The sequence below is a fragment of the Macrobrachium rosenbergii genome, chromosome 13 (assembly GCF_040412425.1).
Source record: "Macrobrachium rosenbergii isolate ZJJX-2024 chromosome 13, ASM4041242v1, whole genome shotgun sequence".
NCBI lineage: Eukaryota > Metazoa > Arthropoda > Malacostraca > Decapoda > Palaemonidae > Macrobrachium > Macrobrachium rosenbergii.
Window position 1 is genome coordinate 22178395 of NC_089753.1, and position 17133 is coordinate 22195527.

At 34.7% G+C, this 17133-nt stretch overlaps 1 protein-coding gene across 14 annotated transcripts in view; it reads right to left on the reverse strand.

Annotated features, from left to right (window-relative positions):
* The window catches only part of LOC136844997 (zinc finger and BTB domain-containing protein 14-like), a 152983-nt gene that overhangs the window by 14172 nt on the left and 121678 nt on the right, over positions 1-17133 (reverse strand). For 2 of the 14 annotated variants that reach the window (XM_067114591.1, XM_067114572.1), the window contains exons 6-7: positions 15717-16029; positions 11318-13052 (exon numbers count right to left, since the gene is read on the reverse strand). The exons of 6 other annotated variants lie outside the window; for them this stretch is intronic. In XM_067114591.1, coding sequence (XP_066970692.1) covers positions 15718-16029 — 312 coding nt within the window. In that variant the 3' untranslated portion in view covers positions 11318-13052; position 15717. Of the gene's footprint in view, positions 1-1281; positions 4536-9092; positions 9410-11317; positions 13053-15716; positions 16030-17133 lie in introns of those variants that run through there. 6 more of the 14 variants (XM_067114597.1, XM_067114578.1, XM_067114596.1 and 3 more) reach the window with 4 other exon arrangements.

Consider the following 17133-nt stretch of genomic DNA (forward strand, 5'->3'; position numbering starts at 1 on the left):
ATATATATATATATATATATATTATATATATATATATTTCCTTAATGTGGATGGCACAGAACCAGTCAACAAAAGTTTAGTAACATTTCAGCCCCAAAATTGGAAATAGCACATTTATGAGTCAACAGTTTCCACAAAGTACTATATTTCTGAGAAAGTCAGCCTGATTTGAGGAACCTATAAAAAACAAAGCTTTTAGGGATATGCAATGGCCAATGTTGATAAGTAACAAAAAATATGAATAACATGAAATAAGAATAAAGCAAAAAACTGGATGAACATTTGACCCCTCATCACAGTCAAGTTACTGTTATTAAAACAGTATGGATTAAACACAGCCAACAGAGAAGTGAAATTACAGCATGTCTTTTTTAAAAAACAGATGAGTCCCTTAAACCGCTTAGGATACTTTCAAAAAGAAATATCACTCCATGTTACACCTAACCATACCTGCCAAAAGAACCGTTCAGTCAATGTTACCAAGCAAAGGAGAGAGTATGTAACAGCTGACATAAAAACTAAATGAAGAAGCTAAATACTGTAACTGAAAAACAGCCAATTGCCAATGAAGCTTTTTGAGAATCTGCTAGCCTGTCTTCAGATCAGTCATTTTCTCTTTATGTAATCAGCCTTCAGCAGTGCCAGAGATTATAATGACTGTAGCCTGCTATGAGGAATTAATCATATATATATATATATATATAAAGGATTTTGACAAAGGAAAAATCTATTTCTGGAGAGGGGCCCGTGTCACCCGGTGAAAAAGTCCATTCAGCACTTATTTCTAGGTAATTCCGTTGCTAGATACCAGAGAAAGCTAAATGAAATGCTGGAGTTACTACCCCCAGAGCGAGCTCCACTAGATGGAGTCGTGTATGGAAAAGGGTGAACTACAAAAACACGGAACCTTATCAATGGAATTACCTAGAAATAAGTGCTGAATGGACTTTTCACTGGCTGACACTGGGGACCCGATCTAGAAATATATATATATATATATATATATATATATATATATATATATATATATATATATATATATATATATATATATATATATATGCATCTGGATGAAACTACAACCCCAATGCCAATCTCTGCTCTGGTTGTAATCAAGTAAAGTCGACTAACCACCAGGTGTCTATAATTACTACGATACTTAACAGGCGCATAAGATGTTTCCCACATGTACTGCAAGTGATTTTCAGTCTCTTGCTGCAATGATATACCTCAAGTTCTTCACAATTTTAAATTTATCACGAGGCAAATGATAACAACAGGGAGAAATCAAACATTTTATTTACACCTCACTTATTACAATGAGGATTTTGCCTCCTTGTCCATCATTCACTTTGGTAAATAGGCATTCCTCCTATATCTATAAAATAAGACTTGATGTTTCCTTGAAAATATGCCTTCTTTCAAGCACATGTAATTACTGAAGATTTGGGTAATAAATATAAAAACCTGAAAGCAACTCTTGCATTGTACAAGACAGAAATAGAAAATGATACATACATCAAAGCAGCTCTGATGAATATTTGACATAGAACTTCTCTTTGCCTCACATGTAAGAGGTCAACCCACGGGTCTATTCCTCATGCACACACTTCAGAGAGCCCTAATCACAATGTGAAAGTGTCACATAATTCTGCTAGCACTGCATGCTGAAGAGAGTTTGGTTGTTCAATGAGAACAATAAATAATCTTTGAAATACCAAATCAAGTCCATTTTTAACATAATGACCCTGAATTACTTACTACCTTTGGTACTTAATGTATAAAGATAAAATAAAAGAAGTAACAAATAACACACAATTAAATAATTCGAAATTTAAAAAAATTAAAATCAAATTTGTCATCAAAAGTATTTCTATCTTACCCCCAATTACTGTATTGTATATTATCATATCTGATACATATACTATATTGTAGGCTTACATCTTTAACCTACAAAGATTATAAAGAGGAAAATATCCAACAAAGAATGCTTTCAAGGTAAAAGGCAAAAATAATTGAATATTTAGATATAACGCAGTAACAATAAGGTCTCTTTTATGCCTGTCTAAAATATTCCAAGTTTCTTTATTTTAGGAAGCAAGCTTTTGTGCTTCATGGCATGAAAATGATAAAATGATATATCTTTTAAATTATCTTCTATTGGAGAGAACAGTTACAAGTGCAGCACAAACAAAGTACATTATGGAAAAGGTATAATAACTTTAAAACTTAGTTACATTTGTAATTTGGAACTCACTGGGCAGAATGCCTATAGGATCATTTCATCAACTGCTAAAACTCTTAACAGTCATGTGCTGATATAATGCTTAATTTATGCTGACCAGAAAAAGAAATTCAATAACAAAAAGCTATGGGGGAGGAAAGCTATGCACTGACTAGTTCAAACTTCATTTGAAATGAAGGTGGAAGAAGATTTGGAACAACATAGTACACAGTGATATCTCGTATCATCATTCTTCAAAGAGAATATAATCTAGGAGTCCCAAAATCAACGGCATAAAATATTTAATCTCATATTACTACTGTCTCACCTGTATTGTAATACTGGAGGTAAATGTTACTGGAAATATGATTCTACACTGAATGCAGGTGCTACTGTAACAAATACATGTGGCTTCACATCCCCATGGTATTCAAAAACTTACAATATTTTGTATCTACAATAGTCTGAAATACACGAATATCCACAACTTTGCTGAGAGTCCAATCACTATGTTAGCTTGGAAGACAATTATCTTCATTCAGAATCCTCCTATATTAAAAGAACTCAATTTTCAACCATCTAGCATCAAAACTAAATCAAATTTAAGCAACCACTTGCATCAGCTTTGTTGCTACACTCCTTGTAAAAATTCAACTCAAAGGGTGAGTGACAAAAAGATCAGTTTAACTTCTATTTGGCTTATAAGATTACAATAATGGTAAAATGTTAAGATAATTTCCTTGTCATGAACTGAAGAATGGACATCACAAAACTCAACACGCCTAAACACACCAAACCCAACCTAATCTAGGAGTATGTCAGAGGATCAAATTTCATAAAGTCAAACCTAATCTAGGAGTAGGTCAGAGGATCAAATTTCATAAAATCAAACCTAATCTAGGAGTATGTCAGAGGATCAAATTTCATAAAATCAAACCTAATCTCAGAGTATGTCAGAGGATCAAATTTCATAAAATCAAACCTAATCTAGGAGTATGTCAGTGGATCAAATTTCATAAAATCAAACCTAATCTAGGAGTATGTCAGAGGATCAAATTTCATGAAGTAAATTATTAGAGTAATAATGATAATTTTCACTGTGTGTAGAAAACTGGCATGGATCTAGTAAAGCAAGAAAATCATTGTCTATAATTCAAAGTTAGCTTAAAAATCAGAAGAAATACAACTTGCCACATCATTATATCTGTATAATTCACCCCTGCCATTCATGGATTCCATGTCCAAAGACTCAGTCATTTTTTATTTTCTATCTCCTTTCAAGATATTTTTCTCAGATACTCAAGCTGCTGTAGAGTAACTGAGAGCTGTACAACAATATACACTTCTGTCATGAATTACATTTTACTTAGGATAATATGTGGGCTATTGGTAGCTGATTAAGGAAAGGCCTGAAGATTTTGCAAATTTCATGCGATCATTGATGGTGGCCTTTGCAACCAGTAATCTATGAATGCCATGGGTAACTTTACAAACAGAAACTACCTTAGATACTAATTCCAAGGCAAAGAACCACTTGAATCTAAAAACATAACTCTTCCTTCGTTGACAATTCGATGACTTCCATAACTTATTGCACAAACCTAGGAAGACCTCTTATGTACAATAATCTTGAACAAGCCGTGATTGGTTTACAAGTACAGTATCACATTTAACATATAGTATTTAACCAAATTGCAAGGAATTCAGGCTTTATGAGATTATTCTAACTTTATATATATTCTGTATCTTCTTTGGAAATTAGCTTTCATCTCTGAATATTTCTGGATGGCTTTATCTTGAGTTCTTGCAGAGCAGTTTGTTAAATGAATCCTTGTCTCATGTGTTACAATTCAATTTTATTAACCAGTAGAACTTACAACAGCAGTCAACAGGGTACAAATGTAACCAACAGTTTAATGCACAGTCATTGAGGTAAGTGGTAGTCTTCAAAAACAAAAGGAAAGCCTTAGTATTTCTCAAGTTGCATCACTCAACTACCATATCATCAGTTCACATTGGCACCCTGTTCTTCATGGTGATTGGCAAAGTGAAATCTGAGTGATGACTTTCGAGAGGCTCTATAGGGGCATTTTGGACATGCAAAGGGCTTCTCCCCGGTGTGCCTTCTTATATGAGCATTCAAGTTTCCCTTGAGAGAGAAAGCAGCCACGCAGTAGGGGCACTTATGAGGCCTTTCGCCAGTGTGTACTAATCGGTGCTGCTCTAGGTGGGCCTTGTTTGGTGTGACATATGAACACTGATAACAGCGATAAATCTTGTAGCCTTCAGTTCCTTCTCCTTCAAGGTACATCTGTAAGAGATAAAAAATGCTGTAAGTGAGGAGATAACAAGAGTAATAATTTATTTATAAAGTAATAAAATTAAGGCCTACACAACAGGTTTACTACCAGTGCTGCACAAGTGCCAAGTCACTTGAGGTCTTTTTTGAAAAATTCAGATAACTTAAATTTGCCAAATGGTCCTGAGGCTTTTTACAGGAAGGGCCCATGAGACATACAGTCAAATGCCTTGTCTAGTTCATGCTTGACAGTAAAAGTGAAAAAGGAAGAATATAATAGGACTAAAAGGAGACAGACATAGTAGAGGACTTCAAAAATTTGAAAGGGGAAGAAAGCAGACACCAAATTCAGCATTTAGGGGTTGACAATTCCAACAGAATAATCACAGGAAGTATTAGTTTACAGCTTTCAATCTGAAATAGCCAGGTCAGGTCACAGCAAAATTATTCAATCTGAATTAGTCAGGTCAGTCACAGCAAAATTAATTAAAAATTCTCATATGACTATGGATCAGTGCTAAAATTCACAGTATACAGATGAAAGATTAGGTAAAAGGACACCTAAGAAAGAACAAAAAAATATCAAGTCTCTGCTTATGTCGTGAATAGCGTACTTCATACAAAGATTATCAATCCACCTTTTAATCATAAATACCGCATCAACTAATATAGTAATATAATTAACATACTGTACATGTCACAGTTGAGTACTGATATTAACAACCAAATCTTTATAAGATTATAAATTTTGCTTGACTGCAATAATACACTCCCAAGCTGGTAAGTCCCAAGACACAACCAACCGGTCTGAGCAGGGAAACTGGTAATCCTCAACTGCGCAGTTCGGAAGCTTTCCCTTTACTGCTGTACTTTGGAATGATCTCCCTGGCTCAGTTCTCCCTTATTTCTACAACCTCCTCTCCTGAGATAGACCTAGGGTCTACTGCTCCTTTTCCTTCCACTTTTATGTTTGTTCCTTCTGGTCAGATCTCACTCATTTACTTTTGGCCCTCCTTCCCTTATGTCTATCAGATCTGGGTTTAATGAGGCTAGGAGGATGCCTACCCTGTTGACCTCTGAATTAGAAAAGGGATTTTGACAAAGGAAAAATCTATTTCTGGGGGAAGACCTGTGTCACCCAGTGAAATGGTTCCATTTAGCACTCATTTCTAGGTATAAGTATTGCTACATATACCAGAGAAAAAGCTATCCAGAATGCCGGGGTTACCACCCCCGGATCGAATACCTATAATCGGTGTCGGTATACACTAGGGGTGAGCGAATTCCAGTATCTTAATTATTTGACATGGGAAATGGTGGATATTTTACATGATGTCATCTCTACTTTACTGATAAAGCATTTGCTTATGCTCAGTCGTCAAATGAAGAGCAAGTGGAACTTTGTTCAGAGATAAACTCATAAATGAAAAGAAAACAAAAGGACCTTTATTTATTTTCATTCTTTCTCTCTGAGAGCATTTTATAAAATAGCTTTACAAAAACTAATACTGTAAATTACACTGCTCCTGAGGTTGAAAATAGTTTTAACAAACTGGACCTACTTAAAACTTAAAACACCTTTCTTACTAATTTGTTAGTCTGTCTTATGGAGCCCTGGGGGACCATGAGAGTGTAACCCCTCGAGGACTCACAGCAGCTACCAAAAATAGGTTTTTTCTATGTCAAAGCCTGTTTTCTTTGGGGTTCCCTCTAATAGTGGTACAGTTAAAAGTATTCATTGTTAATGTCTACTTTAATAAAAAAAAAAATCATGGAAGCACCAAGAAAATCCTTATACTTTACCTCACAACATCATTGACACAAACATAACTAAAAAATTGGAGCCCATAACATGTTGGCATCAATAGTCCATAAATACTTCTAACAAGAGCAGAATACAGTACATTGGAAATTTAAACTATTTCTGATACAATAGAATTGAAATGAACACAGACAGATCATTGCAATGTTATTATTTTGTTAAAATATCCTGCATCACAGCATTACTGCAGAAGGACAATATACTCACCAACGATGTAGCTAGTTTCAAGACATTTTGGAAGGATGGGTACAATGCACAGATTACTGTATAATGTACATATTCACTGACATAGTTTCCAACAGACCATAGCAACAAGTTGGCAACATTGATGTGCTGCATAAAATTACCATGGTTGAATTTAAAATGAATTCTCTATTCAAACTGTTTGCTATTTTGTGATGTATGTCCCATTTGTATTTTCATCAACATTTATTAAAATACATTGATGCGAATATCTTTCTTACATTCCCAATAAAATTCTACTCCACTTCCACTTAAGCTACTACTGTAGTCCAAATACTCTGGAAAATTAATATCTTACTATCATCCACAATATTGTACACACACACACACATACTGTATATATATATATATGGAATAATCTAAAACTACATCCAGCTGAAAAAGGCTGAAGATTACTTACCTATATACTATGTCACATAGCTACAATATGTGAAAGAGGTAGTGACTACATGCTAGTTTGCCTCCATTTCCAACCTTTAATAATCTCAATAAATTTTTGCCAATCCAACGCCTTCCATCAAACTTGCGAGCAAACTTCAATCACCAACGGAAGTTCAGAATATATAAAATTTTCTTTATAAACATTTGACCTTTTTTTATTGTCTTAATAATTTTCACAGATTATTGCAACCAGGTTGCTGTTTTTCACCGTAAGTTTTCAAGGCATAGTGCAAACTAGCCAGCTGACTTTTTATTGTGAGTCATCCTTCAGGTTACAGAATGTGAATTATGGAAAATTAAGATATACCAGACTTTTGTTCATCTTGACTAAAAAGGTGCTAATAATATCTTTATCGCAATACTGAAAAATGTCACCTGAATTCATTTCTATTCATACAATCTGTCCCAAAAAATTAAGAATCTTACAAATCAAATGTTTATCATTTAACATTAAATAATCATTTATAATTTTTCCACCCCCCCACGAGTCCCACCCCACATGAGGAAAGAAAAAAAAAAAATTAAAAATAATAATAGTCAAATATAAGTGTGGCCACTGATTATGGCATTAAAATCATACTGAAGGCTAATATTATCAAAATCCTTTCAAGTAACCACAATACAGTATTACTACTATATCATTCAATATAATGAAGTAAAACAAAATGTACCCTACCAAAGCACTTACATCCTTGAAGTTCGAAAGCCAGTTTCTTTCATTTCTTTTGCTACTGGGAAGATAACGCAGACTGACAGGTTACAAATGATTAGGGTGGGAAAGATTATTACTGTAAAGCCTGAACCATCTCAAAAGTTATTTAGTCTAATTTACCACTAAGTGCATTCATAAAGGCACAGCAGCGAAGCCTTTAAATGTCTTTTCACACATCAATGTACGTACAGTATTTGAGAAAATTTTAACTTAGTCTACTGTACAAGTAACTAAAAGGTAAAACAATGCAAACCCTAAGCACTTGACAAAGCATTATCGCACTGTATTTTATTCCTGAATCTGTGATGGTCAAAATACTCTATCTTCCGTGAGGCCTTTATCTATAAAATCATCTTTGGAAAGAAGGCGCATCACTAAAACTTAATATTGTGTCAATGTCTCTTTCTCAGAACAGAAATTGTAATTTTCTCTTATCCATTACCCTCAATTCTATGGCTGCATAAATTCACTTGTAATATAAATTTTTACCAAAGTTTAATTTGCATTTTCTTGCATATTTTTACTTCCTCTTTTGTCAAAACTACTTCGCATGATTGGAAGATAACGAGATAAAACATGTAATAATTATGATATCTCAACAGTTTTTGTTATTATCCAGTAAACAGAAATAACATGTACCTCAGAGTGTATGCAACTTTTCAAAGAATGACACAGACAAAAAAGAAAAAGACAATGGGTGAAATGCAAAAATGCATAATCATTAAGCACTTGAGTAATGACACAGGTTAATTAAATAATGCACTGGTCAAGTGCTGTGAGATTAATCCAGTTCATTCCTACAGAATAAATGCATAGAGATACATTGAACTCGTATTTTTTTTTATTAATGATGCTTTGCTCATATGAACAGGTTTGCAAGCTCAGTGTACGTCATACTGTACAATTTTTTAAAAGGCTGCCTGTCACAAAAATTGTACAAGGTTTATAAAAAGGTATGAGCAATGAAACTTTGATCTTTAGTAACCTGTATTGATGCGTCTGTAAGAAGTCACAAACAGAAAAATAATACGCTAATCATTCCAAGTAAACTTGCTTAAAAAAAAATATCTTGATGCAACCATAAACTGTACAGATAAATATCACTTTCAGCTTTGTTCATTCTAGAATCTACTGCCAATTGTTGATCTTTGTTTCTCACTCAAATACAAATGTAATCCCTTACAATCTGTACCTTAATCTGCACCAACTGTATCTTATCAATACAGCATAACACTTTATGGTTATCAGTATTACCATACGGGGCAATCTAGCAAACATACAGTGCTACATAATAGAAGTTACAAACATCACTAATGAGAGGTACTTCAAAATCTCTAAAAGTAATACTTACATCCAACATTTTGTTTATGTCGCCTTCCCTTTGTCATCACTTGAGTGGTGTCGGAGCATGTGGCACTGAAGGGAATATAACTGGATGGCACGATAGTCACACTTTGTACAAGCGTACGGCTTCTCTCCAGTGTGAGTCCTCATGTGGGTTTTCATGTTGCCCTTCTGGGAGAATGAAGCTGGGCAATAGGGGCATGAGAAGGGCCTCTCCTTCGTGTGAACGAGCAAGTGACTCTTCAGGTGGATCTTCTTGGAGGTGGCATAAGGACAGTAGGGACACCAGTGTACCTTAGCAGTCACATCTCTCCCAGTCACATCCTGAGGCAATGATTCATATTCAGTTTGAGGCACAAATAATTTTTTTAAGGACAAACTGGAATTTAACTAGCAGGTTAAAGGGGCTATCAGATACTGATTTGTTTTCTTTTCATTAATGTTGACACATAATCAAGGCAAAATCAGAAAGTGCATAAAACTCATCATATTTTCACAAATCTCAAAAGCAGAAGTTTTGTCCCTTCACCAATAAAATTTATTAATACTCATTAAGAGCAACTTCATCTCCATCAAACTGCATAGTTTTTATTATGCAACAGTAATTTCTGAGCAATAAAGAAGATTAGGAAAGCCAGTATGCAACTTCTTGCCTTAAAAAAATGGAATGAAATTTCGGTTTTACTGAGTATGTTTGGAAAACATGGCAATAGGAAATTTAATACCAAATATCACAGCACAAATGTTAAACAGTAATACAAATTACCCTTGAAGAACTGAAACATGAAATGATTTTCCCAATAATGAAGTTTTAAATACACATTGAAATAACCACCATATAAAACCTAAATAAACAGGTTTTGATGTAGGAAAAACCTAATTTTGGTAGTCGCTGTTAAGTCCTCAGGAGTTACCTTCCATGGTCTGGTAGACCATGGAAGGTAACTCCTTGAGGACGAAACAGCAACTACGCTATCAAAAAAGGTCTAATGGTTTGCAAAAGGTTCCTGAGATATGAATCTTAAATAGATTAGAAAACTTACTCGTTGCTTTCAGTCAGTAATAGCAAGTACAATAAAACACGTTTTATTGTACTTTACTTACGTGGTAACTCATTCTATTATTTTAACAAGTTTAACAACCAACTTACCTTCAGATCCTGAAGCACCTTCTGTCTGTCTGCCTGGCTTTCTATATTATGTTAGCTTATAAATCATACACCCTGGCATCCCTGAGACATATTTTGGTAAAAATTTGTAAAATAATGAAGAATCAATTATACAAAACTCAAGTGTTTTCAAAGATGCAACATGTAAGTTTTCAATTTTCATTTTTTATTTTCTTAATCTTTAAACAAAACCTAGTGTACAGTTATATTATAAAACTCTCAATGAACTCCAAATTATGATGCTCTTCAGAAGGGCATCAAAAAGAAAGAGAATTCATCATTTAGCTAACAAGTTCACTTTCTACAATGAATCACCTCACCAGAAGAGATGATTTTAAAAATGATATCTAATACTTAAGGTAAGCTATAAGGACGCTGGCCCTACAATCAATCCTTTTTTATTTGGTTTTGACTCTGCTCAGGGGAAAGTCTTCAGGAGGTATTACCATTTGTTTTCAGGCATTTATTTTTTAAATGATGCAGTAACTTTACGACAACTGAATAATGTTAGCTTTCAAATGCAAACTTACAATGAAATTAACAATGTGAACATAATTCACAGACATGTTTTATGGAGCCTCATCAATTCTCAAATACTGTCCGTACTCAAGACGACACTGGAAGAGAAGCGGTGCTTTCACAGTGGTACGGCCATTGGCAAGAAGACACCAGATGCCTTGAAAATGTTAGTCAACACCATTACACAATTAAACCAGAAACCAGACAAAATTTGTATATTCAGTAGGAAACTTTATACTTGTAGCAATTACATTCAAAATTCAAATGACACTGTCCCTTCAAACACTTATAGCCTGTCTTAACTTATTTTCCTTTCTTTTGTGTTATTCATTCAAGAATCTCAGTATTAAGCCCCTACAGCATTAACACTTCACAGGCATCAGTGGTTTTTAAATAAAGTCTTCATATTCCTTATAGCAGCAATTTTAAGCTTGAGGAGTAATCATTAGTAACCACAAATACATCAGGTTCATATGTCCCTAGTCAAGAGTGGGTCAGCAAAAAAGAAAGAAAAGGATTACATCGTCTGCTTACTAAACAAGAAAAACTTCCAACAATTTTATTTAAATCTTAAGTACATTATGAATACAGTTTACAATGGTACTAATGAACAGTATCTCCATTGCATATTTCCTAGCTTAAGTTGCAGTAAACATTTCGGCTACACATTATATTACACTGTAGTCCCCTTTTCTGCTTCTCCAGTGGCTAGAAGATAACTGGTAATCAGTGGGCTTCCCAGTATGAGTTCACAACTAGTTTTATCATTTTCATGACATTGCTAAGTGACAACAGTTTTGAAAGAACAGAACAGGATACCTCAATCAATAGACCAATGGGTTATGGCCTTGTGTGCCCTCTCACTTTCTTTTAAATGTTTCACATTTAGCAAACTTTTCGTAAATATAATAAACAGGCCTCGCACTCATGAAAACGCACTTGCTTTTCTGTTGAAATATCTTGTGGTATCATCTTACGTTTGAGAGCCACAATTGCATGAAAAAAAAAAGCTTACACTGATTCTAACTCCAAAATTACTAACTGACTACAGGCTATGGGACCAGATTCAATCACACCATCATGACCAAGAACGGAGACTGGCTAGGTCCATGAGGCAACAGCCACTAAGTCCGAGTAATAACATATTGCATTTAACCTTTTCTACTCAAAAAGGCATGATACTTGTTGCATCAGCTCTGTTGTGTTTTCCATTACCAAAAACCCTGAGAATAATTTCCTGCACAAAGATAATTATGGTTTGAAGTGGGTATTAATCAACAACATTCTTTACAATTTCAGAAGTTTTAAAATAAACATTTCAGTGGTGTTTTACCTTTGATTCATTTCAAAACAGCATAAATATATTGGTCATAGATATTTTAAACTTTATCAAAGTACTACATAAGCCCTAAGGTTCAATAATGGTTTCGAAAATAGTCATTCTTCTGTGACAAAGAGCATACATCACCTTTCCTATAATTTTCAGATTAACCATTTATGTAAAAGTACAGAAATCGATGACATTTTTACTTGACATCTTGAAACTTATTACCTAATCTTTACATAATATCCAAACATTTGAAATTAATTGAGTGACTTGTGATTGATAAATTTGCTTCTTTTTAAAATCAAAATTCATAATCTAATAACTAGAAGTGTTGATGTACGTGCAGTTCATGCTTATGTAAGAGCATTAAACAAGATTGGTTCAAAATTCTTAATTCAACTGGTTAACATTCTTTTGATGACAGCATAAAGAATGCTTAAGCAAAGCAGAGGGTCATCCATGCTCTGTAAACTGAATAACATAACTGAATAAAGTAACTATGAGCTTCAGTTTAAATCAATGACACTGACTGCACAAGGAAAAAAAACCAATCCTATCACTGCAGTTTAGTCACAACGCCAGAGATACAAAGAGGAACACCACTAACAATTTTTATATGAAACAGTGTCTGTGCCATGTAAGATACATTACTGGATATTCTGATTACTCCCACTCGAAGAGTGGCTTAGTAAATGCCTCTGAAGAGTGGCTTTGCGGAACGCTCGATACGGGCACTTCGTACACGCAAATGGCCTCTCTCCAGTGTGCCTGCGCATGTGCACATTCAGATTGCCTTTCTGGGTAAAGGAAGCTGGGCAACATGGGCAGATGAATGGCTTTGCCCCAGGGTGCATCAGCACATGGCAACGAAGTTTCATCTCGGACGTTGTTGTGAAAGAGCACGAAGGACAGTAATAGGTTTGGCTGCCCTTCTGAGGGTTCACGCTTCCAGCCTGCAAAGAAAAGATGTACATAATTAGATAAATGCCCACAAAACACTTTATATTGCAAGGGCAATTTCACAGCATTCCAGTTGATATCAGGCACTAAAGTACCTCATGAACACATTTGCCAAATTGAGATGTGTGTATAGTTTGGCATCACGTTTATAATCATGGGATCAACCTGCAAATCTCCCAACGTTAATTTCAGTTCATACATATTTTCCAGCTGTTAAATTTAAAAATAGAAATACTTGGCTGAAAAACCTTCCCTCAGATTTACACAGTTGAAGATGAAATCCCAGAGATAGCACATAGCGAACAACTTTTTTTTATTAAATACCACATACAGCATTATATTCAAATACCACATACAGCATTATAAACAAGATTATCATTATTATTATTTCACTGGATGAAACCTATTCACATGGAGCAAGCACACAGGGGTCATTGACTTGAAATTCAAGCTTCCAAAGAATGTTGGTTTCAACCTCTCACCAGACCCCACACTGCAGCAGTAACTGATCAGGATACAGGGCCAGTGATTTTTCGTCGCCCTGGGGGAGGCGCGAACCTGCAACATCCAAGTGGCATGTCATGACGCTACCCACCATACCAGTGGACCAGTAATATGCATAAGAAAGACCTTCCATTACAACAAATCACTTGAAATTAAGTCTTTGTTGCTCCAAATAAACCCTAAATAGTTTAGCTGACTGATAAAAGTTTTAAATGCCCTAGTTAACCATAGTTTCTAAAAAAAGAAAAACAGACAGTGACACCTATGATGCTTTACAAAGAGTTGGCCTTTAACTTGCAAATATTAAATTAAGCAGAACTCAATTATACAATAGAGATATTTAAACACACTCACACATGAAGAACCACAGAGACATGGAAAGAGTGGAAAGACAGAGACTTCAAAACATGCAAAAGGGATCATAACATTTATTGTTTTAATGCACTTAGTCTATTTATTGTTACTGTGGTCATGTTTGTAGTCACACATATTAATGACAAGACCAACCAATCTAAGGCAATGAAATTACACAAAATCACACAACAGATCTTTTCTTGTTAGTTTCACTATGACAAATTTATTAGCAGTACCAATCATAACATCTTCTGTAGTGCCAGCAGTAATGTACAGCACATATTTTTATAAGGAAATACAGCATTTTTTTACAGAACACCTTGAATCCTTATTTAGAAAATGAAAAAGATGACCATCCAGCCACGACTCAATCCTGGGATAGGATGAACAGCAGCCTAGCACTATACCACTAATACAATAATTAATGTCAGTTTATATGTACTCGTGAAATTCCGATGCATTTCAAATGAACTAAAAGAGGCCCGTTCCTAATGTTAACACAAATGTATTGTATTCACATTCTGCTCCTTAAAAAAATATCAAAATCATCAAAGAAACAGGCAGTGCTCTCCTTCATTTGTCACGGGGAGAATCACAGAAATCTGAGACACATGAGATGACTTCCATTAAATAAAAGTGGATGGGACCAATGAATAACTTAAATGATTGACATGAGTCCCAAACCACAATACAATATACACTGGACATCAAAGTCTACCAAGTACAACAAAACTTATGAGGCCGATTTATTTAGGGTCAAAAAGAAGGGTTTGTTTGATGGCCACCAAGTCTAGTAAAATTTAAGTTACACTTCTCTTCTCTTGTTTTGAGAAATTCTACAAAATACCTTTAAAAACCATTTACCAGTTCATGGTAAGCGCACTTGTATAAATAAATTATTAGTTACCAATTCTGGCAAAATAGTTCATCTTTTACCTTTATCTCTCCTGCCAAGAATATCATGAAAGTTGTTCATTTTAACCTGATTAAAGTTAATGTTTGTGTGGATCACTCACTGAACTGAAGCCTCCAGATTTATGTTTTTCATATCTTTCCCTCAAACATTTTTCCTGAATTAAATAAAACTCTGCAATCAACCGGCCAAAATCACCAAAACACTGTGCCACCTTCTTCTCATCCATAAAAGTAATTGAAACATGAATAGAGGTTACCTTAGACTTCTGTAACACAATGTCGGCCAAGATAACCCGAATATGAAGTGTGTTCCCTGAGAAACCTGAGGCAATAATACTTTCATTTTGAAAGAAAATATGCTCTTCTGACTAAATACAGATATTTCCTTACACTTTATGAACATCCCATGACAGTTGCACCTCACTACTCTTCTTGCTGTAGCTTTGAACCACTCAATCCATCCTCTACCATATTCATAATCAATCGTTAAATAATACCTTGGTATAAGCCAATGGGAAGAGGTTTAATTGTAGAGATAATACAAATAAGAATTCCAGTTGTAAATATTATCAAAATAGCAGTTGGAGGAAACTCAGTTTGATGAACATGACAAAATATCTAAGTGGATTTACTTCAGCAGGTACGTAACATTCTATTAAAAAGTACAGTCTGTTTAAATCTGCTCTTTGTAAAATCTTTTATATATATATATATATAATAGTGATCATATATATAAAGTATATACATATATATATATATATATAATATATATATATATATATATATATATATATATATATATATATATATATATAAATGCTTTCACTTCACGTGCATACTGAGGAGGTGCAGTGAACGAAATTCCGTACAAGAAAGAACATTACCTTATTTGTTCACCAGATGGCGTCTCAGCATGTGTCTCTTGATGACATGCAGTTGAGTGGACCGGTAAGGGCACAGCGAACATGCGAACGGTTTCTCCCCCGTGTGTATGCGCATGTGTGTGTTCATATTCGCTTTCTGCGAGAACCGCGATGGGCAATACGGACAGAGAAAGGGCTTTTCTCCCGTATGGATCAGAATGTGCTGCTTTAGCTTCGCCTTGTGAAGCGAGGAGTAAGTGCAAAATGTGCACTGGAATGTTTTGACACTGATACCCCCTTCCAGAACTTCCAGGCGAGGCTCCACATTGTGAACCTGCGGAAGAGGAAACGGGGCTTTTAAATGGAGTGTTCAGGCGACTCGGTTTTGTGAATCTAGAAGCAACATTCTGACACATATTTCTATACTCATGGGTTACCTCATTTACATTCTCAATGTTTCTTTTATGAAATATGGGTACAACCACAAAGCATTCATATTTTACAACTATTTCAGACCCTTTCCACTTACCCAAATCAAATTTCCCCAAATGTATAGATTAGGCTGATTTCATAGTCTTTACTTAAATTATCAGTTGCTATATTAATCTACATGTGGGTGATACACCAAAATTACCTTAAAATATTATTCTTGCACTGGAATTCCTAGGATTACGAGGTAAGTTTCTTAAGTGTTTTTGGTTTATTTGTTTCCAGAAAAAAAATATATATATATATATACTATATGTGTGTATATATATTATAATATATATATTTAAATATATGTATATATATATTTATTTATATGTGTGTTCAGTGTGTTCAGAAAAAATGCATAACAGTCACTGGCACATACTTGTAACTGTCAGGATCATGGATACATTCTTCTACAAAAAAATCTTCAAGAATCATTATCCACTTTATGCACCTACAAAGAGGGTTCATCAACAGTATGCCAAACCCCCCAAACAAACTGCACCATTCATCTCTACCTCGAATGCACTTTTCAGCTTCCCAGATCTTAATTACTTTCTTTCCAAATAAAATATTCCCTCCATCTGATCATCCCTTTGTAAGTCTTCCTCTCAAAATATCTTGTTCACCTTCTCATTGTCCTCCATTCTCCCGACATGACCAAGCCATTTAAAAAAACTATGAGCTATCCTTTCACCTACGCTAACAATTTATCTCAACAACTTCACTTTTTTCTGCAATTTCACTGAACCTCCCCAATTCACTATCACACAGGATAGTTAGCTCAATGGTTCCTTTACACACGTTAACCTTGGCTTTCGTAAGTACTACAGTTCTCTTCCAAATCTTCTGCACGCACTCTGCAGCCTTCATGACTTCACTTATTGTGTGAATTGCCTCTTCTGTCATCCTGCAGTCCTCAAGTATACCTCCTCCATAATACCCATATAAATCAACTGCTTCCATT